Source organism: Paramormyrops kingsleyae, chromosome 21, assembly GCF_048594095.1.
Source record: "Paramormyrops kingsleyae isolate MSU_618 chromosome 21, PKINGS_0.4, whole genome shotgun sequence".
NCBI classification, from domain to species: Eukaryota; Metazoa; Chordata; class Actinopteri; order Osteoglossiformes; family Mormyridae; genus Paramormyrops; species Paramormyrops kingsleyae.
In genome coordinates this window covers 8,479,994-8,505,962 of record NC_132817.1, presented here as the reverse complement: position 1 = coordinate 8,505,962, position 25,969 = coordinate 8,479,994, and the positions used below count along the sequence as shown (strand labels likewise).

The 25,969-nt window shown below is 43.0% G+C and overlaps 1 protein-coding gene across 1 annotated transcript in view; it reads right to left on the bottom strand.

Moving 5' to 3' along the window:
- col11a1b (collagen, type XI, alpha 1b) overlaps window positions 1–25,350 on the bottom strand; it is an 84,142-nt gene extending 58,792 nt beyond the window's left edge. The window contains exons 1-7 of the mRNA XM_023822278.2: window positions 24,952–25,350; window positions 17,114–17,278; window positions 15,731–15,944; window positions 13,274–13,436; window positions 3,367–3,492; window positions 1,001–1,102; window positions 222–317 (exon numbers count right to left, since the gene is read on the bottom strand). Coding sequence (XP_023678046.1) covers window positions 222–317; window positions 1,001–1,102; window positions 3,367–3,492; window positions 13,274–13,436; window positions 15,731–15,944; window positions 17,114–17,278; window positions 24,952–25,066 — 981 coding nt within the window. The 5' untranslated portion in view covers window positions 25,067–25,350. The remainder of the gene's footprint in view (window positions 1–221; window positions 318–1,000; window positions 1,103–3,366; window positions 3,493–13,273; window positions 13,437–15,730; window positions 15,945–17,113; window positions 17,279–24,951) is intronic.
- Window positions 25,351–25,969: the final 619 nt, after the last annotated feature.

Genomic DNA, 25,969 nt, shown 5'->3' with positions numbered 1-25,969 from the left:
GTGTATAGAAAAAAATATGAGCATTATTTTAGTTTGATGCTAAATACTGTTAGCATGAGCTGTTGGGCACTACCGTCCAAATGACAGTGAGGCACAGAACAATTGTTCCGAATTGTCCTGTCTCTGTCATTTCATACCATGCACTTCCTCATTTGAGCCAGTCGTCCTAGTTGCCCCCGTAGAAAAACATGGAACTTAAAAGTAAAAAGTGGAATATTTACCTTGTCTGGCTGCACTGTTTCAGGAGGTGGGGTCGAATAATCCTCTACAATCCCGAATTCACTCTCTATATAGTCATCCCCATCGACACTTTTTGGCTAAATTTAAATTCAAATTGAAAGGAAAGAGGGAAAGAGTATTAAAAGTCAAAAAGGACGATACACAAGGCACTTACTGTGAACCGCTGGCACCTAGAATGATCTACACTGATGTACGGGGCTGGGCTGGGGGTGGGGGGTGGGTGGGTTAGCCGCGGTTGAGGTTATCATCAGAGATTTTCCTGCCCCTTTCACAGGAAAGATCTTGATGCTACGTTCTGGTCTATCGTTACCCCTAGACCGAATGCCGGCCTTGAAGGTGCGGTTGCTTGGTAACCGGGCATCACTTTCTTCTTCTTAGGTGTAAATTTTCTAGCGGCTGATTTTTTTGCGGCCACCATCTTGGGTGTGGCCTTAGGGTTTGCCGACTTTCTCGTTCTCTGCAGCTTGCTGACGGATTTACTTTTCCTTTTCTGGAACAAGTGCAGTAGAAGAACGAAAGGGAGACAGCATGAGCGGGTGGGCGCTTTGGGGGGGAAAAGGAGGGGCAGGCGGCGGCATGAGGCGGCCAAGGCCGCACCTGGCCATGAGGGCAGGAAGGAGGCGGGGCTATGGGCGAAATGAGGCCTGACTGCAAGGATGTGGGGCGAACCGGAGATTCCAAGATGGCCGACAGGTGAGACGCCACGCAACAGTTCGGCCCAATGTTTACCTCGGCCGTTATTTTTTATTTTTTTCTTTACCTCAGGTCCAGGATACTCCTCTTCTGTTGGGGTGGGCATGGTTTCAGTTAAATCTTCATAGGGATCATAGAATTCAACGTATTCCATGTCATCAGTAGTGTACTAGATCGTGAAGGCAAAACAAGCCAATCACAAAAATGTTAGCATGGGAACAGAAGCAGAGGAACAGTGAATATGTCTACCAGAAACGCAGACATATCACCTACAAACACGATTCCATTTTCAATGCAATCGGCAAGTATTTTACATAGCAAAGCATTGAGCCTCTTATTACATTAGATTGTAATTTTATGTTTCAGTTATATTTAACTTAAGGATTATTGTCATGAGACAAAAAAAAACAGGACAATTATAAAATTGTCATCAGAAGATATCTACCTAACTTATATTTGTTTTAAAATCAAGGACAAAGGCTCCACAATGCTTTTAAAATATCTTAAACGTTCATTATGTATTTTTTATTAGTAATACATGATGACGTGTTTGTTGAAATATATATACAGTCGATCATATTTCAACTAGCAATATGCGTTAATATAATCAAGGAAGTCCTTACAGAGTGGTTTGTGAATTTGTGTTTTGTGTATTTCAATTTCCTTCCCCCCAACCCCCCCCCCCCAAATATATACAGTTTCACATGATGTATGAGAAGTCTGAGTTTGCCCCCCAGGCATCAAACAAACTCTGCAGCAGCTGTGTACTTAAATCTAGATACGGGGCATACAGGAATTAAAGTGGCAATCAAGGCATTAAACAAGCCCTTTGACCCCAGAGGACTGTCATCAGATCTGCCTTTGTGGGTCGGAACTCTACTGGTACCATATGTACAGATCTTTAAATTCATATATACATATACAAGAAACAAGGGCCCATTTCCAACAGAATTAATGTGTCCATGACGTGCATTTAAATGTTATTTTGTTCTGTAAGTCCCAGCAGCAGAAGTTGCCTTTATTTGACAATAAATGCCAGGAACTTGTTTTATTAAACATGCAAAAAAAAAACTTTAAATCCGCTATAAAGAATGATGGAACCAATACAGAAATGGACTAAGACATAGAGGGGCACGTATTTGTGCAGGCAGACTAGAAATACCCAGGGTCCATTTTTTTCCTCATTCTTTTTTTCTTAAAAAGCATCAGCAGTCAAAACAAAAGGAAGGCAGATTAAGTTAGCAGAAGACACTAGCTATCTACCAAAGACAAAGATATATTAGTCTCGATAGAACAGCAGAGCTCAAAAAAAAAAACTCCAGGTCTGATGAACTGGCTGTCCTCTGCTGGTTCGCTTGCAGAAAGCAGCATGGAAGCAGAATCCAGTGGAGAATCTCCGTTTATGTAACGTTCCTGCCAAGGCTTGTCGCCACCAGAGGAATGATGGATGGAATATCTGATGTAAATGAACTGCTCACTACTGATCACACGCCTAAGTCATACCTCCGCATGTCATGTGGCCCACTGCCGGGTGACATTGTGTTTCGCTAACTCCGTTAACGGAAAAAAACGCTAAATTTTCACGTAGCTTTCTTAAACCGGCAAATCTAGACGAAGGTCGATGGAAGCACGGTTGCTTTACCTGTCCCAACGGCATAACCTTAGTCCGTGCAATTTTCCAGTTTTCCCCTGAAATATACCACATAGCCGTTTACGCTACTGATGCATTTAGCGACGCAACATCTCAACGGTCTGTCGATCCTTTTGGTACACCGGGATCTCTAATGCGAGCCGTTCCGGAGGGCCACGGAGTCTACGTTTTCGTTTTGCCCTCGAGTCGGAGAGGAGGGGAAAATCTGTAGAAGCCATTAGGAGAATAAATCATGAGGCGGCTCCAAGGAGAACTCCGACTTCACCGAAGAACATTTTTTCCAGCGTGAGGTCATTAGCTATTTAGTGAAATACTATAGGAAAATGGCAGCCTGCTTACTGCTGGGGTTCCAAAGCTCCAGACTCAGTCTGATCTACTGTATTTAGATTACGAAATGGACTACTGAGTTAGACCCAGTGAGACTCCTCTGAAAAACAGCCACTCGACTTGCCGACGGCCATAGAGGAAAGACTGAAAAACACCTCTGAAGTTTCAGAGAAGCTTGATCCCTAATTGGTCCATTTGTCCGGTCAAGTGATTGCTGTGTGAGAGCCGATAGGATGCCAGTTCAAATGAGTTTTTTCCTCAAACATGGTTGTATCCGTTCTCACAGAAGACAGACAGAGTATTTAGACACCATTAACTATGCTGGTGCTTTATACTGATGAAATATTTGGAGCATGTTAGACCACAAGGTGTCCTGGGCCCATAGGCTGGGTTTCAAAAGGAGCCATATTCCCTTCACCCCACCCCCCCGGGAGGGACAGACGGCGCACACTAACCTCTTCCTCGGGTTGCTGAGCCTGTGGGGTGTCGCGATGAGGGGTTTCACAGTCTGGGCTGTAATGTTCACAGTAGTCGTTAGCGGCGCGGGGATCGGCCACGATCAGCAGCTGTTGGATGTCACCCTGGGAAACAGCAAATCGGGTGGCATTTACACAGTGACATCATCAGGAATCACTTTCCAGGGCTGAATCAACATGATTCATGAAAAATGTGTACAGCACAAGTTTTAAGTTCAACCTCAACACCACAAAACATGGGCGGATGAATCTTTAATTAACCCAGCCACTTTCCCCCAAAAAAATTATCTATCCTCGTTTAATTATAAGTTCCCTGAAGTTAAACACTCATTACTTTGTCAGATTGATGGTCTCACTCACTGAAGTTAAAACCAGGCATTCGCGGTCAAGTGCTCTGTGTATTTATTACGTCATTCGATAAACATTTGGCTGACCCTTTTTAACAAGTAATTAAAGAATAACCCTGTGCCCACAGCCATATCAAGAGTAACCATATTTAATAACATGTGTATGATTAAATGGCTACAGACGTCACCAATTGGTTGATATTGATACATCTAAAACTGAAATTTCTGCTATATACTATCCAAAAAGTGATTGAATCACTAGGAAAGAACTGCATTGCTATTAAAATGCTGCCTGCAGTATTAATGTAAACAAAAACCAGCTTAGAACCTCACCGGAGTTCATGAGCCGAGAGCAGCAGGGCTGCAGTGTGGTTTCAATTTGTCTCTGAATTTAAGCAATTGAAAGTGGAGTTGATACTCGAGGGTTATTTAGCAAAATTGCATGTCAGCCGGGGTTAGGTGTAAACATATCGATACGCAATGAACGAATAAGACAAGGATCATTATTATCCAAACAACACGCTCATAACGGCTATAAATGATTCTAATGGAAAATAGCCATACTTTGTTCATCTCTGTGGGGATGCTGGGTAATTCTCTGCATCTGCCATCTTACTCTCCAAGACACACATGCGTATACAGAGAGAATGTTCTGGGGTCAGAGAGCAGGGTCTACTGGCTTCCAGTACCCCTCGAGCAGTTAGGGTTAAAGGTCTTACTCAAGGGCCCAACAGCGAATGATTATTCAGCCGCTCCAGAACCTTCTGCACACGAACACAGACCCTTAACCTGCTGACCTGTGAGCTACACACTGCTGTATTCAGTAACCAGCATGAACCCTCAATGGTTACTTAAGTCGACAAACCAGCTGCCAGTACTAGTTGAAGCCCATATGGCGCCCTAGGCAAGCATCACCGCCAGCACCCCCCCAACCAAGACAAACTAAAACTGGTTGGCTGAGTTGGCGCCCCCTCAGACGATGGTGCCCTAGGCGGCCGCCTATGTCAACCAATGAGTTAAGTCGCACTGCCAGCTGCCTATACACATACATTTGCTTTATTCAATTCAATTCAATTTTATTTATATAGCGCTTTTAACAACAGTCATTGTCACAAAGCACTCTACATTTAACCGGCCAGAACCCCAGCAAGCAAGCCTGAGGCAACAGTGGCAAATAACAACTCCCTCTAGCAGGAAGAAACCTTGAGAGGAACCTAGACTTGGAACGGGACCTCATCCTCCTCTGGACGACCGGGAAGCATGAAACTGCATTTACCATATCACCATACAAGACAGCACATTATAACTAGCTACTCATAAAACGTGCCTCCTGGGTTTTGGCTGGTAAAATGGGGAAACCAGACGGCGTAGTGGGCATAGTAAGCAGGCGACGTCTCCTCGAATTTATTTCAAATTATATGAAGAGTGCTTCGAGTAATGTCCATTAAATCTCTTCATAGCTCACGTTTCACTGCACAGGGCTGCTTGAACGGTATTGGGAGGGTCGGGCACATGATCTTAGCCATAAGAACATTTGAAGAAGAAATTAGAGGCACTCATTGTGTTTTCAAGGGCCTGTCGGATGGATTTACCCGGAGGAGTGCTCGTCTTGGATCTTTTCCGCCGCTACAGGGAAGGGTAACGAACTAAAGCACAATCGCAGGGTTACCTTAAGGGACCCGAAGTTACTCCAGGGACGGGGCAATGTGATGTGGTAACAAACAGCATGATGGCAGAGGCCCCAAAACAACAACATTTTAGGACATACAGCAATGCGGTATGGTTCAGATGGATGGGGATCCCACTACGTCAAAAATGCAAAGGAAGAATGCCTCACCGTTACGTGAAATCTAATTTGTGGGCATCAACATCTCCACATCAGACAACGAGGAACAGACGACTACACACAAAACCAAACTTAAGCTGTTTCCTACAAAGCAAGGGAAGGCTTTGTTTTTACTTATTTCAGGAATGCAAAAAGGAAGCAATTCCTTTACTGATTAACTCAAGATATACCAAGAAATATTTAAACAGAAACCCTTTCTTATATTAAGGTCAGAATGTCAACAGGGAGATGAATTATTCTATGTAGTCTTCTGTACGCCTACGAAGATGATTAATGAAACTTCTCTGCTCCCAATTGCAAATAACTGCTAAGAATTTCTTTGATGTTTGGCAGGAAACACAAGAGGGATAAATCATACTTCAGACTACCTGAATGTGGCAGAGATCTAGGTCTACTGGGAATTTACAGAGCATGTATCTAAATAAACAAGAAAACAAATATATAAACAAATACATCCATTTTCCATTTCCATTTGTCCTATGCTGGTCACAGAGAATAACCCAGGATGGGAAACCAACCCATCATAGGATATACACACAAACACACGCTTACAGACACACACACAGACAGACAGACACACACACACACACACACACACACACACACAGAGGTTTGTAATTATATCTATGTGGAGACTCTCCATTCATTTCTATGGGGAAAACTCTAATCCCAAGAACAGCATCCAAAAAAAAGGTTTTTATTACATTGTGGGGGATATTTGGTCCACACACACACACACACACACACACACACACACATTTTGGTAACTCCAATTAACCTCAGCATGGTTTTGGACTGTGGGGGGAAACTGAAGAACCCGGAGGAAACTCCACAACGACACTGGGAGTAAAACAATAAAACTGATTAATTGATTGAATGACCGATTAGCATTTGAATTACAAAGAGCTTAAATAGATGAGTGAGTCATGAAACACAGCAAACAGCCCTTACTGCTCTCTATGCAGATACATTTAAAAAATCAACACTTAGTTCTCACTTTATATTTATATTGCGAGGGATTATCCCCAAAATAGAAGGAATCTGCCATTCTTCTGATGAGTCTCAGGTAAAGACCAGGAAGAGCTGCGGCTCATCAGAAGCCAGGGAGGATAGAAAACATACTGGACAGTAGCTCTGCAGGACCGGAGTGGGAGACCCCTGCTGTACAATGAAGCTGAAGACCTGACACAATCCATCCACGCCATTTCCCAAGACAGTCCATAAATGGCAGTTACTGCATCTTCAGTATGAGATCACTCTTAGGAACGCTTATTTTAACCCAGCAGAAAATCAAGACGTTTAAGTATTTCAGCAAGTTTGAACAACTTGTCCTCTGCTATTGCTACATTGTTTCATCACCCGTTTTGTAAAAAGTTTACTGTATGAATACAGTTATTACTTGATAGTTTAAAACCACATTATAATAACATATGGTTTATTTAACGCAGGCTCAACACACCGCCTAACAATGTTTACAGCTATTAATGAGAAATTGTTTGAATACATGATTAGTCCAGACAGCGATCACAAACTGTGAGGGGGGGGAGGGCACAGAAAATTGCCAGAACAAACGCGAAACCTGCGGCATTAACGGGCATTGCCTCACCTGACACCCGTCCATCTCCAGCCGTTATTTACGCTTTCGACTGTCAGGATAATTACTTTGCACACATATAACCACAAATCTACAGGAACGCCGGGGAGAATTAATGAAAGAAAAAAAGAAAGTAGCGAGCCATTAATAATATTCTGCTGCATTATGAAATTTTACAACTATTTTCCAGATCGGCTACTGCCAAGAGCTACAGTTTGAGGTGGCAGTATGGGCACCGCTGTTGGGCTTCTGGGAAGGGGAGGGCACCTTATGGGCCCCCCCCCCCCCCGTATGGGCCTGAAAGCAGCCCTGCTGGACAGGAACGTCCAGGGCAAGCTCAGCCAGGGGCAGACTGATGCGTAGGCTTGCCTAGGCTATAGCCTGGAGCAATGAGCCCCAACTGTTTCTCCTGGGGAGCCAGATTCCACTAGTAACACAAAGTCAAGGTCCACTGCCCCCCATAAAATTTTCTGACCGTAGGTTGGGGGGATCCCCACTGATAAAACTTCCTGAATGGGGGAGGGGGGGTCTCAGACAATTAAATTTGCTGAGCATGGTTGGGGGTCCTGATGATCGATCATGTGGTCCAGATTTTGGATGTGTTTCGGACTGACCCCTGGCCCCGGACCCTAACAAACAACTGGGCCCCACCCTCAACAAAAACGGAGCAGTTCAACTTAAACTCCTCCCCTGCTTGGCAAGATTACCGCCGGCACCCCAAGCGCTGATGATGTCATATTGTTTCATTCTGTTTCGTTTCTCTTTTGGCTCAAAAAATAGCTCAAGTAGCCCACTAGGAGAAGAGTAGCCCCCCAGATAGACCCTCAAATGGGCAACACCTGAATGCCCATGCTGATGTCAGCCTAGGGCCCCCCAGTGAAGTTAATCTGCCCCCATACCTCCACTCTGGTCATATGTACTGTCAGAGGGAGAACCTTGAAATGGTTTCTGGTGGAAAGCCTCTGAGGGCACCTGCTCCAGGCCAGGCAGCCAGAAACACGTTTCCATAACAGGGAGTGAGAAATGAAGTGCAGACTGTTAAATTAGTCATTACCTGTTTAGGCCTTTGCTCACCGTTACATATAGAGTCTAATTGCGATGGATTGTCTTTGATGTGAATTGATGCGAGGAGCTGACCTCCCCTTTAAGAGAGGTAGGTAAGGTTATCCAGGGGTCGGCCGTGGAGGGGGACATGACATCAGAATTCAGGTCAAAGGGCCATCTGGATGAAGGATGACTTAGAAGTGGCAAGGTGTTAGATTTCATTTTACAATATAAAGAATATAATCACTTTAACACGTAAAAATGCGAAAATGGAGCAGAAACTGAATCGCTTTCTTTCGTGAAGATAAACACATGTGATCACGCGACAGGATTGAACGGAGAAAGAAAGTGACCAGCAGGCTGGGATACAGGGGATCAGCCCTGCTTGGAGAGCCAAAAGACGTCAGGCCATCGGCACGCCCCGCTAATCTGGGGGCGGTGAAAGTGACACACGCTGTTAACCTGCGCGGAGCCAGCAGGAGACAGCGAGAAGCGGGGGCTTCATGTGATGTCGATTTTCCAAATGCCGCGGCTTCCCAGGGCAGAGAGCGGATGGGGCGCCTCTTAAAATAACGGGGGCGAGCCGTCCCGAATATTAATGGCGATTCCAGGCGGCCGGTCACAATGCAACACTTCAGCCGTGTTTCTCTTTTTATTTTTTTTCCAGCTGAACAATCCCCCACGACTTCAGGAAAACGCTAAAGTCAGCTCAAAATTCGTTCAGGCCCCCGTGGGGCGCAGTGAAGGAGCAAACAGGCCCGGTATGAGAGACAGGGTTGGAAACGGGGGAGGGGCATGGAGGTATGCGGGGGTATGGGGGTGGAGGGGGGCGCGGAACATCCGAAAGAACGGGATGAAATACAGGGGTGTGATGAATAGTCCGTCTTATTGGGATTCACGGAGGCGGGGGCACTGGGGGGCGGGGGTAGGAGTTTGAGCATCAAGAGAGTCTTTCATTAATAACCACACCATACCTCTAAGAGGTGCACACGCAGCTGCACGACGATGGGGGGGGGTGGTGACCAGATGAGAAGCGATGGCTGTTTTTCCATCAAATCGGGAGAACAGCCACGGACTGTCTGAGCCGCTCAGAAACACGTGGCTCAGCAGCACTGGCAGCATCTGCTCCCGTAACTCCGGAGTTTGGAATCGCTTCGCTTGTCAGAAAGGAATTAGGCAAAGAAAAATACGCCGTTTACTGTCAGATTTACCCAGAGGTTATATAAATACAGCGGCATCGATCTGGAAATCCTGCACGACGAGGCAAAAACGTCACCCTGCTCGGTGCCACCGTCTCCAAAAAATATTGACAGACTGATGCCACAACCTTACATGCTTAGCGTTGCATCCCGAATAATCCCACTGCGACCACAGGGCCAAGATTTAGCGCGTTCAATCCAATTCCTGGCAAGCGCGACACTACTGTTACTCATCGACAGCGCAGGGGGACGGGAATCAAACTCTTTGGCTGGAATCTCCCTTGTTGACTGGTGGGGGGAGGGGGAGAGGAGAGACGGTCCTGGGGTTATACGTCTTGTGGGTTTAATTTAGAAAGACTCCACCCGCCAAGTTCTTGGTGAGTTGCGGTATCTTTTAAGCAGCTGTGGGTAGCAGGCCGGAGGCGGGGAAAGAAATAATCCTAGACCAATCACGTTTTCTGCTGATTAATCGCCACCCACAAGACACCAGAGCAGAACAATGACAAGATTCCTAAACCAATCACATTTTTTGCTGATTGATCTCCGCCAATAAAACACCAGAAGAGGGGAATGAAAAGAATTCTAAACCAATCACATTTTCTGCTGATTAATCCCTGCCCATAAAACAGATTTCTCACCTGGCTATATCATTTTCCAAAAGGTGACATTTATGAGAAACGGGTATTAAAGTATTGCCTGGATCAATAATTGTATGTACTGCTGTGCTTAAATTAAAGGATTATGGGAGGCAGAGGGGATTTAAACCAGGCACACTGTTACAGACCATCCCTGCTCATGTCTGGATGGCGTAATATAAGCCGTAAACGGTGACTATCTCATATTCTTGTTATCTATTAATCCATATGGCTTTCATACTGCTTATCAAGTATAGAGTCGTGGTGCCAGATCTCACAAATCACAGGGCAGGAGGACACCCTAGATGGAATGCTGCTGTTACGCGAAATAAAGCAAAAGAGTCTAGCAGAAGGAAGACTACGTGATTAGGAGAGGGAGTTCAGTAGGTGTCCCCAGCATTGTCCAGGAAAGAGAGATGAGCAGCCACAATACCGGCCGTGTGGCGACACGCTATCAGCCAACGGATGAGCCAGTGCTGCATCACTCACCGGGAATGACAGCACTCAGTGTCTGAGTGACAGAACCCCCAAATCCAGGGTTCTCAAAGTCCGGATACCGACTGAACCTCAAGTTAATCCAGATTCAGCTGATAGCGTACCTTGTGAACCAATATGGCTAACCTAAAATGGCCTAGCATGGTTTGAAGCACAAGAATACAACGCACTACCACCATCAGAGTAAGGCCAGTCCTGTTCTCCCAAACTTCTCCTCCAGGGTTATATATCAAATATGCATGCATGCCCGCAATCATTTCCATTGAAAACATATTTTCAATATTTGGTTAAATAAAACAAGCGTTTACGGTAACATGTTGTGATGTATTAATGCTTTAAAGTTTTTAAGAACCATTTCAAAATGCAATTTAAAGAAAATGACTACATCAATTGGCTTAAGACTGTCAAGAACGATTACTAAGATCTACTCAACACTTACTCGATTTTCCCCAAAAAATTGAAATCGTTTCCAATACTGAGATACACAGCAGATGTTTTCTGGGGAGATAAATCAATAGCTAGCCTGATCCAGCTGGAGGTATCAGATGCAGCCCTTCAGTCAGCCACAGGTGCTGATCTGTCACGTGTGGCGCATGCAAAGGAACTTCTGGGACTCGTGTGCCCACTTGCCTCTGTCCTGTTCTCCTCAAAAGGGCAAATGGGCTCCTTAGCTCAGGCCCTTGAAATGGTAGAATATACACATACCGCACAAATCGAACCTCTGGCCAGATCTGAAGAGCATGATGCGTCAAAGCGTGCCAGCTTAAGCAGTTCAAAGCCTCAACCAGTGTTTGCAGCAACCTTCCAAGACGCCAAAATATTTGTTGAACTGATCACTAGTACACCATGTATGGCTAATTGATGCCTCATTAATTAACTCAGCTGATGCTGTGGTGTCCCAGAGGAGAGGTGTGGGAACTTGCTTTTAGCGGTCCGAGATATCAGCACCTTCTTGGAGACGAACAGAAATTCCTGTTAGTGTTGATTGTGTTACTCTTAATTTGCAGATGTTCTAATGTTAAAAGGTGTTTTTTCCTGAGCAGTTTTTTCTACCCAGAAAACCAGTTCTTTACATTTTCTTTGCCCCCGCTCCAAGACTTTGGCACTGTGCTGTACATTTTTATTATGGTTTTCTAGCAAAATACCAACGTACCACGAACAGAATAAAAAAGATGAAGGCATTCCATCTGCCGCATATCCTGCCTCGTGATGTGTGCATGTCTGGCCCTGGGCCAGTAATGACTCAGCACAGAACAAGTGCTCATGAGCAAATGGATGGATAGATGGATGGATAGAAGGATATATTTCTTGCTTTTTCTCATTTATTCTCAGTCCTTCTTCATTTCCTTAGTGAAGCACTTTCATCCAAAGGATGGCCTTTTGGATTTCTGACAGTCATTACAAACAAAAACACTGGCATACAAAGAAAGACACCCCATAAAATGTACCCCCCCCTCCCCATACAAAATACAAAACGTTTGCTTACTAATCCTGCGCTAAATCCAGATCCATCTCTTTGTAAATCAGAAGTCACAATCCATATTCATCAGCTGCACAAACTGCTACACCAACATCACCACACAGACGGAAACCATTAAAAATCCAGTAATTAACTATTCTGCAAAATGCACTCCAAGCCTCTAAATTATATGCACGTCTTTAGAGCCATTCCCCATCTCACCTCAGGAAAGTCCCATTCTCGGTGTTTGTGATTAAATTCTAAAAGACTGCACAGTGGAAAGTTCACATTTTGAAGTGGCAGCCAAAGTGGGCAAAGATCAGCTGATTAGTGCACATTTCTCACGTTTTAGCCACATGTGCCGGGAAAATACCAGTGTAGCGAATAAGCAGTCAGTGCTGGGGAGGGATCATACAGAAGAGCCATTTTTAAAGGGGACTAATCACCAAAAAAAAAAACAAGACAGACAAGCAAACAGAATACAATGTACTCAGGAAGGGAACATGTTCCATTTGCAAGCCCATTGGCCCGAACTCCAAACATCATGACGACATTTGGAAGGACACACACTCATCCTATTGACTCAAAGTACCACATTGTCCATTAAATTCATTTATCCATATTTTTCATTATACATTTTCAGGTTTATATTTTTTGCCATTTTTGTTTCTAGTCGAATTTTATTATTAAATTTATTAGCAATGCTTTCACTGCTAGAAGCGAAACTGAAGCCCTAAAGGCCTCTTTTATAATATACAGGACAATAAACTTCTGTCCCCTACTATTTTATTTGACGTCAAAACTCCAGCACGTAACAAACGAAAAGGCAGCTCATATGACGGCAGAATAACTATAAATCTGCTATTTATCCGTCAGCATTTTTCAAACTCCTTGAGAAGCTCGTTTATACTCATATAGCTGCTCAGAGCACATTCAAGCAAAATCTGGTCACCCCAGACACCTTTCTCCGGCCTAGCGATCAAACAGCGTCAAAGACATGCATTTCACTAACACACAAACATACACACTGGCAACAAACTAATATGCAGATATTAATGAAACTGGATTCATGTCAATGACTAAGAACTGATTAAAAACTGACAAAAATGAACGAGAGCCATAACTTTTGACTACTGTAGCCCAAACTGCAGTGAAACAAACGATGATAAATGATTAGAACAAAGCAGTTTATATAGTGAAAATATATTGGTCAGCCTGGCAAAAGTCTATAAAATAAAACGTCACAAAGGCCGACCAAATCCGGTACCTCAAAGACTTCGTCATCCAGGATCCTGGTGCCGAACACGGTGATACCGTTGGTGCTAACGACTGGGCGGTCACTCCTCCCGAGGGGTTTGGTCACCTTCTTCTTACAGTCGACAAAGACGGTCACCGTCTTTTTCTGGACGCTTATGGCTACCCGATGCCACCTGTGTGGAGAATGTAGGTAGAGGAGAAGTGAGAAGAGAGGAGCTTAGAGCCTGATCTAAACCCTCTTTTGATTGAGGAGTAGAAGTAGTGGAATATAAGAGTTTTACATTTAAGTTCACATATTTGACAGACACTTTGGTCCAAACCTTCACAAACATGAAGAAAGCATTGGGGCGGGGAGGAGGGCAGGCTGGGATTAAGGGTCTTCAGCTGACCCCGAGATTTGTACCAACAACCTTCTGGACATGGATTCAGATCCCTAACCTACTGATACACATTCCATTCCATTACAGCTCTATAGTGAGTGCATTAGACAAAATTTAACAAAAAGAGTCTTTTTAATATATTCATGCCTGAATGAAAAAAAAAACATAATACATCTCCTTCCCCATGTTTCGTGCTTCTAAGACCTGTGAAAACTGTTCCTCTATTAATAATCTACGTAAGTTGCGCCGTGGTCCTACAGGGAAGCTATCTTGTGCCAATAAATGTCAATAAAGCCCACTTGAGTAGACTTGACTTGAATTGACTTTCCTTCAGCTCAAAAGCGAAGATAAGTGCTGTGTGTCTGTGAGCACGTCGTCAATCACGTCATCAGCTAAGCTGATTTGGGCTGGGACTGCGCCGGACAGGCCCTAGCCTGGCCCCTGATTCGCGGAGGTTCAGGTGAAAGAAATCCTGCCCGCTTCTGGGATTAGAGATCACCTCTCATTTCACACGGGAACAAAAGGCGGCGTGCAACCTCCCCCGAATGAATCACCAGTGGCGACAGGGACAGAACAGACACTTAATAGGGACACAGAAGAAGTAAAAGCACAATACCAACTTTGTCTCCAGTAGAATTAGGCTGAATTTGTGTGAAATGCTTCGAATCAACAGAGACTGAAGTCATATGATTAACATTATAATCTGACAGGAAAGTAAATAATTGAGCAAAGCTATTCGTTTTTTTCTTGGCTCATCATACAACATGTGACATTTTGTGAAATATTTTGACACCAGCAGTCAAAGCATAATTGTTTATTGCTAAGCTAACTCATTAAATCCAACAGATTTAACTGAAAACAGCCACACTAAACTAATCCAGTCAGAACTCCACCCAAATACAATATATATTCAAAATAAACAAATTTATCGTCCATCAGGACTAACTCCATCTCCGAACCATGAGATGGGTTATACATTCACGTCTGCATTTCTTGAAAAATGATTGCTTGTATTTACCTTTACCGAAAGAAACGTGGACTTGTAAACTAAATTTGTGGATGTTTTTGTGTTCACAGAAAATTCAAAGCTACATAAAACAATTCAATAAAACTTGCCCATTTCCTAGTTCACAAAAACTCAATTGTTGTTGCATCCTTATAGAAATCAGGTGTAAATTTGCCCGCTTGAAGCTGAAACTAAAAGTGTCACTAGCTAAATTCAAAATTGGCACTAATAGTAGCTTAAATAATAAGGATTTGAACGTTATTTAATGGACGTTTATTTTCCTTGGGCATGAAAACAAGTTTTTGCAGGTTTACTGATGCCAGAACAAAATTAGCGTATATTTTAAGCACACGTTCATGCACTATTTCATGAGTAAGAACACCTATTGTAGCATATAAAGAGTGTGGAAATAGCAGCATTGTAGGGGTCAGGTCATGTCAGTTTGCCTTGTTTAAATCTACACTGATTTCTGTTCATATACTGATAGGGTGACAGTAATGTGATGTAATTCCATATGCATTAGTAACCAGGAGAGAAGTCTTCCACCACCTAATGAAAATGAAACCTCAGAATCTATATTTAAACTATTCAATCTAGGCTCTGATCCACCCCCCCCCCCCCCATCCACCCTTCAAACAGGGGTTGACTGAGAATTAGGGTCAGCCCTGGCTTTTGCAGTCCCTCATGATAACTTTTGGCAAGCACAAAATTTTGCAGACCACCCCCCCCTTACATAGGCCCACTGGGAAAATGCCCAGTATACCGGAGGACCGGTTGCCTCCATGCCCCCCAGCCAGTTAACAACTTTACCCACTGACACCCCTCCAGTCGCCAACATGTACCAACCTTTGACCATAGCTAACTATGCATTTCCGAGCATGTGTTCAGTTTGTAAGGCTAAAGGAACACTCTGTGGGGAACACTCTGTGGGGAACACTCTGTGGGGAACACTCTGTGGGGAACACTCTGTGGGGAACACTCTGTGGGGAAGGACATGACAACAGAAGCTATGACCGATGCTGAATGACCGAGCGAAAATGACCGAGAACAGATCCCGCAGAGTTCTCCACACGTCACTTACTTTCCGTCGGCGAGGTTGATGTTCCCGAACAGAGGGTAATTGTTGGGGGCAGGCTTCCCATGCTGGTCCTCATACAGGAAGACAGGAGAGCGTCCAATCTCAACACCCAACTGCTGGACGCCTTGCTCATTGTACACGGACAGCAGGAAGGACTGGATGCCGGCCTTGGGTTTGATGGTCATGAGGATGGAGAAATCCTCCGGGAAGACTCCTCCTGGATATTAAAAAGGTTTGTTTGCAGTCCTTTCAAAGGTTGTGAAGAACTTCCACGTTCAATGACATTGGAGGTGCCGAAGACCTATAACGTTCTACTTTACACTGTTACTATCAGCTTCCTTCTAGGTTTCTATGTTATTTCATATTTCAAAATACAACACGTTTCTTTGCATGGACAAATTTTTAAAGTTTATAGTTCATTCCAATAAACCATTTAAGGCAATACTATTTAAAAGTCTAAAAAATTTGCATATATAAAATAAAAGCCCATGACAGTTGTTGCATCCAGCAGCTGACAGGATACTCATCCTACTTCAAACACTATTTACAGAAATTTCCAGCCCTGAAGCTTTACAGTTTTCAAGCGGTCATTTTCAGCCAAAAATCACAAGTTTAATTGTTAATTTAATCTGCTGCTATCCAGTATGTTATTTTCATTTTGCAGTGGCGCCAATTTGAACAGCAACCAACGCACGCACAGATACGCCCAGCAAAAGCTAATTTTAACTAAAATTTTGCTTCCAATAAAAGTGCAAATTCAACAAGCCTTTTTCGGCAAATAAAACAGTCCGAAAAAAACTAATGAAATAGATGAGACAAACAACAGCTGTCACTGCTGGAAGAATAAAAAATCAGACAAAAGGATGAATCTGTATAAAGTATGTATGAATAAGATAATGTTGATTAACTCCGATATAACAATTAAAAAATACTCAAGAACAATTCATTACATGAATTATAAATGAAAGACATTGTCTGTAAGAATCAGGGTCATCTGCATTATTATTTAAAATGATCTTGGTTTTCATAGGAATAATGTGACTATTTCAGAATAACAGCTGGCAAAGAACATGTCGTGGCAGCAGTCTTGAAGAAAAGATAATCAATGCTATGAAAGACCTTTCGTCTTCTGTGATGGACTCTATCCTAAAACAATAAATAGCAAAACGACTGTGGCATCCCAAGCGCCAGCTGTACAGGAATGAATTGACAGTGTTTGTTCTGAGAGAGCGAGAGAGAGAGAGAGAGAGAGAGAGAGAGAAAGAGAGAGAGAGAGAGAGTGAAAGTTGCAGAGCAAGGGAAAGGTGAAGTGAAAGTGAAGATGGTGAGGGTCATATTTGGGGAGATGTTTCGATGATGGGAGCTAGCATGGGTCAGTCAGATCACCTGGAAAGAGCTGCTTGGTCGGAGCGCTGAGCTGAGCCTGTTTGGCCACTCGGTAGGCTGTGTCCGGGCGTGACGCTCTCCTGTTCTCGCAGAATCCCGCCGTTTTCCTGACCCCTCCGGGAGAGCTGTGAAATTCTAGAACTTTCAGGACATCCACGGGTTCGGCTGTGGGGGGGGGGGGGGGGATAGGTGGGGGGGGGGGACAGTTTCAGTGTGTTTATTTGGAAAGTTGCAACAGGGGGAACATCAATGCGTGAGGTATTTCAGCCCAGCGTCTGCACATCAGACTGAAGGTAGATCCAGAATGTTCCAATGACTTTCTCCCAAGACTAACAAACAGTGCCCATCTTGTTATTACCACAATGAATACAGGTTAAAACTGACACTGAGCTTTTCATATTTATATATTATCTTGGTGTATTGTTCCATCCGGTCAGAGTTCATGAAACAACCAAAATCTGTATTCATATCACACTTGAACCATTTATTAAATAGCCCGAAACCCTCATGGCGAGGCTGGTTTGACAAGAAAGTAAAGGACTCAACAAAAGCCTCATGAATTGTAACTTAAGATTATCCAGAAGATACAATTTTGAGGTAATTTGAGGCATTTTCCAAGAGCACTCTATCCATCATCTAAAACATTATTTTCCACACTGTATTTTTTTAGGATGTGATAGGAAAGTGTCTATGATGAATAACTAAAGGACATTGATAATGGAATACATTTGCTTAGTCCTGTAATTTCCAATAAAAACCAACCACACGATCTACCAAGTTTTAACGAAATAGCTAAATGCAAATTCGGCCCACTGCCAAATGTATTATGCAAAGTCACAAAACCAGTACATCACATTATATATTTACTGTCAGCAATTACCCTTGAAAACAGGAACAACCAGCTATAAATTACACCATTACACACAATCAGACACTGTTTAGCTGAAGTAATATATTGTACTAACAGGTTCCCTGCAACCCTGTTCTGGATGAGAGGTGATGGAAGATCAGGAGATTATCGAACACAATATTATCCAGCAAAACATTACAGGACAAGCTCAGGATGAGACGACAAGAAGTCAGGCTAGTTATGAACAACACGACAAAGTAATCTCTCTTCCTCCAAGGGATTCAAGGTTGCCTGCAGAAGTCCATTATATTTCAGGGAATTCTTTATCAATTCAACAAAATTTCATTGTCTGGCTCTTCACTTGTCCTATAGCCCACAGAGCAGAGCAGATACAATGTAACAAATGCCATGTCAGCATATAGCCCTATTGCTATAGCCCACAGAGCAGAGCAGATACAATGTAACAAATGCCATGTCAGCATATAGCCCTATTGCTATAGCCCACAGAGCAGAGCAGATACAATGTAACAAATGCCATGTCAGCATATAGCCCTATTGCTGAGTTAGCCTAATGGAAATTCACAAGAAATTTCTAGAAGTCATCCAGTAAAACATACAGTTGGTTTCTTCTGGCTTGTATGTTTGGACAGCTGAAGTGGTCCATTGATTTGGAAATAGCAGGTCTACCAGTAAACCTGGTAATCTATGGGTGAGTCATGTAGACCACTTCATACCATTTGACATGAAACGATAACATCAACAGTTTTTGAATGGAATTTCCACTTGGGAAAGAAAGAAAAGCCATAAAAATAAATTCCAGCTGAATCACTAAAAATACAGAGAATAAACCTCTGAAATTATAAATGATGATAATGGGTTATAATTTACATAATACAGGATATGTGTAATGATAATTCATATCCAAGGGAGTCACCAAACAGAACTACTAGTCTCATTTGAAAGATATGTCTGTTCAGTGTAACTTGGCTTACTACACTAGGCAGTGCAAAGGACAAACGAGCTCCTCTGGACTTCATTTTGGTCTCCAGTTCCAGCAGTGGTGCCCGTAACTGGATTTCAGCAATGGAGACCTGCAACAGAGTCCTAACAATGGAGGCCAGCACTAGAGCTTTAACACTTGTCCTGTATTGCAGTGAATAGCTTCATTCTCCACATAAATGTTTCCCAATCCGGTCCTTAGGTTTTGCTCTCTCCCAGCTCCTGGTAAGGGAGCAAAAATGTGGGCTGTCTGGCAGGGAACTAGGAGGGAGCAAAAACATGGACCGGCTGTGGGTCCCCGAGGATTAGATTGGGAAACACTGCCCCAGATCATGCTCAGTGCTTCCATTAGGTTACCAATAACCTACTATATAAACTTTACACAAAATGAACTGACAAAACTATCCCACTTATATCAATTAAACAAGAGCTGTGAGCCACCAAACATTCATTGCTAGGAATTCCCAATATCTTGTGGGGTTATGCTGCATTCCATTTGCCTCGGGATCCGATTTTCGGATTCCGATATTACGTCACATCCGCTAAAAACTCGGGAAAACCGAGTCGGATATGTTCCATTTGCCACAGAAGTAGCAATACCATGGACCCATATGGAAAAAGCAAGATTTTTTGCTTAGCCGGACAACTTTTAAGGTACCTCAGTTTAAATGGCCTTTATCTTCGTTCACTTACAATTAACCCGAACTACCTTAAATCCGACAAATAATCCGACTAATCATGAAATCCAATTCTAGACCGGTTAATTGGTAGCCATTGTTAGCAATATCACTTGATAACACATTACGCGCTGCGCTTCACGTATAAAACTCCGTAGCAACACGTCCACAGATAAGTTGGACGGTATAGTGTGTGTGACCGATTTAATGAGCCAGAAATGAGGTGTAGTGCTTAAACAGGATAAAACTACAACTTTCCCTTCTGTTGATAAAGGGTGCAGCCATCTTCGATTCTAAACTCGGGATCCTCTGCGTTATCCGAGATATTTCTCGGATCTCCGAGAAACGGGAGCGCGCATGTCATCACTTCCGACTTCGAAACTCGGAATCCGACTCGGAATGGCCTCTAGTGGCCACATGGGGCGCAGTAAATGTAAACAATGTATCTGCATATTGGTTGCATTCTGCATATTGCATCTCATTGTTTCACCCATCATAATATCGCATAGGGCCAAATACTTTAAAGAACCAAGTCAAATACATTTACTGTTTTTTATATATAATAATTCTAATAGAACGCAAAAATGCATAATATGTTTATGTGGGACTGCAGCGGGATCTACTTATGCATCTTTGAGACTCATTCAGAAGCTCACAATATCAGCTAAGGCTCATCACCCAAAACGATACTGTCACTGTGTCACTTCAAATAAAAAGTGACTTCAGTAGGATGGAAATATAGTATCTGTGGTGACAACTTACCCCTTGAACTTCCTGTTTGATGCCACTCACTTCAAAACACAGCTGCTTGCCATCAAAAAACAACGAGGTACACAAGTTTGGACGACAAGCTCTCCCTGCTAGTGTCATGATGGGAACAAACTCCTTTGAAGGCCAGAACAATAATAAACTCTGTCCCTGAGGCCAGGCGCGGTACAGCACTCTTTGGATGGGTCTGCATGCACTTGGATTTTAGGAGATCTTTGGTTCCCTTTTCTCAGCAACCCTCTCCATTTTACACAAGGGATTGCTTTTTTAATCCCATTCAATTCCACGTACACCCTGGGAAAATATTTTAGATGGACTATAATGAAGCCTTTTCCAAACTTCTGATAGATCTCACAATCTTCTGCACACAAAGCCGGCCAATGAGAAACAGCCGTAATTGGAGGGCAATAAAACAAGCCATTTCTTCTGAAACATTTAAGTCCAAAATACCATAATGCATATAAAACAGATATTATGGTATCGTAAATGTTTCTATAGTTGTGTATTTTGACTTTGTTGCTGCACATGCTTACCGCGACAAAGGTCTGCAGCAAGCAGCAGATTTCCAAACTGCACTTCCAGCAATCACACCCATTCCTTTAATAGTCTATTTTAATTTTTTTTTGCCAAAATCTGTACTATGACTGGCATTAAGTAAAAAAGACTGATGGGGGATTGGAAACTACACATTTCTAGGAGAAAATGTGACCTTTCATGTAAATATCATAATAGAGAAATATTTCAATCTGGAACAGTATCCCGATGATGTCAGATGATTCTCCATGGAAGGTGAATCCAGGAAATCGTCTGGTGATGAACAAACTAGGTGGACTTTCCTTTTAAATCACTCAAAGCTGCTCCATACTATCAGTCTTACACAGTGAGAAGTGTCTTTTTAAAAGAAAAAAGTCTGGCATCAATTACTGAAATTCCTAGTGGGAAAGAAAATATATTGTAATTTATTGCCTTAGTAGACACAATCCATTGGGACAACTTAGCTCCCAAATCACCTATTTAATACGTAATTTATTTACTGACCTTTTACTTACGTTGTTACAGCTAATTATTTTGCTGGAGACTTGAACGCAGTCCCTTGATGTTAGGAATCGACGCTCTCAAACAGCTGATTTAATTCCTCCAATCAGAGACCTAATTACCAAACCGGAAAGTTCTATTTCCTAAGTGGAAGAATTCATGTCTGATTGCCTGGCACAGGTTCTTTCTTTCATCACTTTATAAAATACCTTGCCTACTGTACACCCAAGTAACTGGGAGCTGTCTGTAGGAAACGCTGATCCTGCAGTCTGTGGTTTTGCCAGAAGCTCGTTTAGGAGCCGCGCAGCATAGCCGTCTCTCCCCGGGACGCATGTTGAACGCATTAAGGCTCTGGCACCGCCGGCAATACGCTGTATCTCTGGGGGCCGCCGGTCGGTAAACCACACGTGAGAGCACGCATGTATCACAGCCCCAGCGCCAGATAAATCTCCAGTCAGACAAAAAACGCATTTAGTTATTCGGTTGTTGAACTTTAAAACAGTTGGAGAAAAAAACCCGTAGCTTAATCATACCATTTTTCCACCTAAAAATAATGTAATTAAATAAAAACGAAAAATGCCCATATCTGTTAAGAATTATACTAATTTCACAAAGGCTTGCATTGTGTTGGGTGTTTGAGCTATCAGTCTTTTTGACAGGACCACTGCAAAATCTACTCTCAGTGCCCGAAATCCACATTTCACACGGTCATGGATAAACAGAACTTTCACTTGGTGTAAAAGTATGCAGACATCTTCAAAGGGGGCAGAGGAAATGTTCCCTGGACACTTGCTTTTCGGCGCTGGACGCATGACACCGGAAGACTACTGGATCTTATAAAACTGAAGTAAACGTCTCTCTATGAGTCTCTGAACGTCTCTTCCACCTACTGCATGCATTCAGACCTCATATGTTCCAGATGTGCCGACTTGGCCAGGATGGAAAAACAACAGCAACATCCCGAAGCCATTAAAGAGCCGAGGGGATTGTGTGCGGTCCTTAAGATACCTAAATTGCTTTAAATTTACACCAGGTTAACACTTTACTTACACACGACGGTGTGAAATGTAAAGTGCCAAATAAAGGGCTGTCTTTACAGTGAGCATCCCAAAACAGTCAAGACAAATGTATTTTGGAAAATAAAAATTGAAATTACCTGAGAATGAGCTTAACTAGTTTCAAAAATGGCAAGTTTCATATCATATCTGTCTAAGCAAGAAAAAAAAAATTCCATTGTACCAAAAAAGGAGGGGGGTGAATGTGTGTGTGTGTGTGTGGGGGGGGGGGGGGGGTGATGACACAGGCAGAACAGGGCCTCATGTGTGTGACAGGAGTTGCTCGTTACCCACAAGATGTGTGAGGCATCTGAACAGAAAAAAAAAAAAATCCTCTATTTCATTTGCATAACACTTCCTCCTGCTTTGATTTAATACCTGTCATGTCAAACAAGCACATGCAAAACCAACACGAATGGGGACAGCGTGTCCCAGGAAGGGAGCCACGTCGTAATGCTTAAGCCATCCATCCTTCAAGGCGAGCCAGGGATCATTCCCCCCCCCCCCCCAAACCGACCATGTGTATAAAAACCCAAAAAGCGCCGCCAAGAAATAAACAAGCAAATAAGTAATAAAAAAGTTTCAAATCAAGAATCAAGAAGGATCCCATTCACGTGATAAGCTTTGCTCCCTGTACTGTGGAACAGTCAGAGCTTCAACAAGGGGGCTTTACATAATCTGTTCATATAGCTAACAGTCCAATGGGACTCAGATTGTGAGCATTACTGGGCTATCCTGTTTCACTGCCAAGGAAATTTAGGACAAATGTAAGGGTTCTGACAGACTGGACATCAGTGATTAAAGTATGAGAATTCCTAGGTGACAAACCAATATTTATCTACTCTCATCATCTTCTGAGGGAGTGAAATGCCTGATAGTGTCACTAAATCGTTATGCACCGACTTTCCACACAATGCACCACAAATTCTATCAAAAAAAAAAGGAATGGCAAAAATGTCCACATAGCCTAGGTAGACAACATTCCAATCGATATAAAATGACCCACTCTGTGAAGCTCTTAAAAACTATAGTCTACCACTAAATGAGCATCTATTTCAGAAAATATGGGCATTTTATTTGGGCAGTTTAGGGATTGTTTTTTTTTTTGATTGCAAGTAAAACAATGCCTACAGACTAAAACAAGGGTGAAAAGTGAAATTCCAGAAAAGGACGCCCCCCCCCCCCCCAAAAAAAAGACCACCTATTGGCCTTCGGTGGGGACCGGGTTAGCGTGGAGAAAGGGTTTCCTCTGGCCAGTTAAGTATTTGCATAATCAAGGTGCTCTGTATAACATCAACTTTCAAAAGGCGCACGATGATCATTTCACAGTAACGATCATGAAAAGTTATGTTGCATATATGCATATTTTTTTTCAGCAGCATATTGCAATAAGCTACACCATCTGCGCCTCGAATCTGTAGTGAACAACAGTGCAAATCGTAACTAGTGTAATTACAACCGGGATCGTGGTCCTTGGTTACTCTACCTTTCCTATAAGGAGTTTCTCGCTACGCGTTACTATGCAAACGACTTATTATTCTTTCCATGCATTTTGTCCTTCGTGAGACACCTTTAATTTTTATCTTAAAATCCACACAGCTCACAGGGCAGGTAGACAATCAAAGTAAGCACTGCTGTGTTTGTATTACTCTGCCTTTGAAATAAGACCGTTATATAACAACGTTAAAACTTCGAGGTACAAAAAAATTACAACTGTTGCAATCCATTACAAAGAGACTGCGTAAAACTACAACAGACATCTGTCCTCTGGCTGTGAGCCTCTTTATCTGCATCTTATTCCACCCAGTCCACACACACCTAGCGGACCATCGGCTCATACACAAGCCCTTTTTTCCCTGACCGCAAATATTAAAGCAGGCATTAAGAAAGTCCCCTCTCCATACTTCTATCGCACCAATCCGTAACATGCCATGAATCCCTATTTAACAGTCAGTAAAAACGACACCACCACTGTCACCCGATCCCTGCCTTATGGACTTAGATTATGTTTCGGTAAATTGTGAGAATCGCGACACATGCCAGGCAGTGGGAACGACATATATCGCAACATACTATCATATCCCATAAATATTCTTCAGGCTCCGAAAGCAGCGTGAGGATTTTAAAAGGTTAAATCCTGGGGTTACAATAAACCAGGTATTAATAATGAAAAACTCTTGCCCTTAGACCAAGAGATTGTGAACGACCTGTATTTCATACTCTAAACGTGTATTTTACGTTTTCACTTGAATGAAATGTCCTTCCTATGGCATCCTTCATCTAGATGTAGGCTACTTAAAAAACCAAAATTATCTTAATGTGATATTATCGTGTGTTAGCCGGTGTAAATATCATCATGTAATTGTATACATAATTTACACTCAGGATGCCCAGGGTTTCTCTAAAGCATGGTGAACTAAAAAGAAACTTTACTGCTCTTTACGCATTTCTTACCTGCTCTAACACTTGTAGCCTGCAGAAGGAAGGTAATAGCGATGGTTATAGTTAGAGTGGAATCCGAAATCCACCTTTTCGTTTTCCACCTTGAGGACCATTTCTGCATCTCCATGGTCGGAGCCCGCAGCAGCGAACAAAAAGCCGGGCGACTTTGGTAGGAAACTCGCTCCCTTTCCAACAATCCGAACAAAAAATACGTCACTGGTGCTCCTATAAAGCCATAAGTGAAAAAGGCGATCAGTCGGCTTCTCGCAGCGAGTCCAGGCCCCTCCGATCCTCCTTCCCGGTGCCCAGCCTTCAAACTGAAGGAAACTTGGGCTTCGGTCAAAATGCAGAGACCATTCCGGGTCCCAAGAAACGCACAGCCAGGAGGGTCGGGCGAGAGGCGTCAGCGATCCCGGGAAAACGACACGGGTAAAATCCGGCGATCACCCAATCACCGCGCGAGAAATTTGCCCGGGGACCCGCCCACCGGCTCGCTAAAGCCACCTTGTCCTCTCTTCCAAAAATTTAACTTTCCTGAAGGTGCCCTGGGAATTAAAAAACCGAAGGTGTATTACAGACTGAATAGTCACGTAACCTGATTTTTGCGGAGCCTCTAACTGATACCTCTTTTTATCATTGTTGCTGTTTTGCACAAGGTTAGTTGTTATCATTAGGTCATCTAGATTAATTGCGGATGTGTTAATGAAACTAGTTTTTCCATATCCTATTGCCATCACATAACCGAAACAAACTGTTTCATTTAAAGTCCCTCATTATCATTTAAGATCCATGAAGTGATAGCCTATTTGAAAAGATACACAATGTCAGTGCTTCAATTCGAATTAACCTACGAATGAATGAATTGCTGTTCCATGAACGGCCGAAGATGACTGGTTTTGAAAATTCGCATAAGTCAGAAATATCATATTATAAACGTTCACATAAAAACGTGTTTGATGTCACGTGCTGGGCAAACGTACTTAATGTTTCTGTTGGTCATAATTATGCAGTTATGCAATGGCGCGAATTG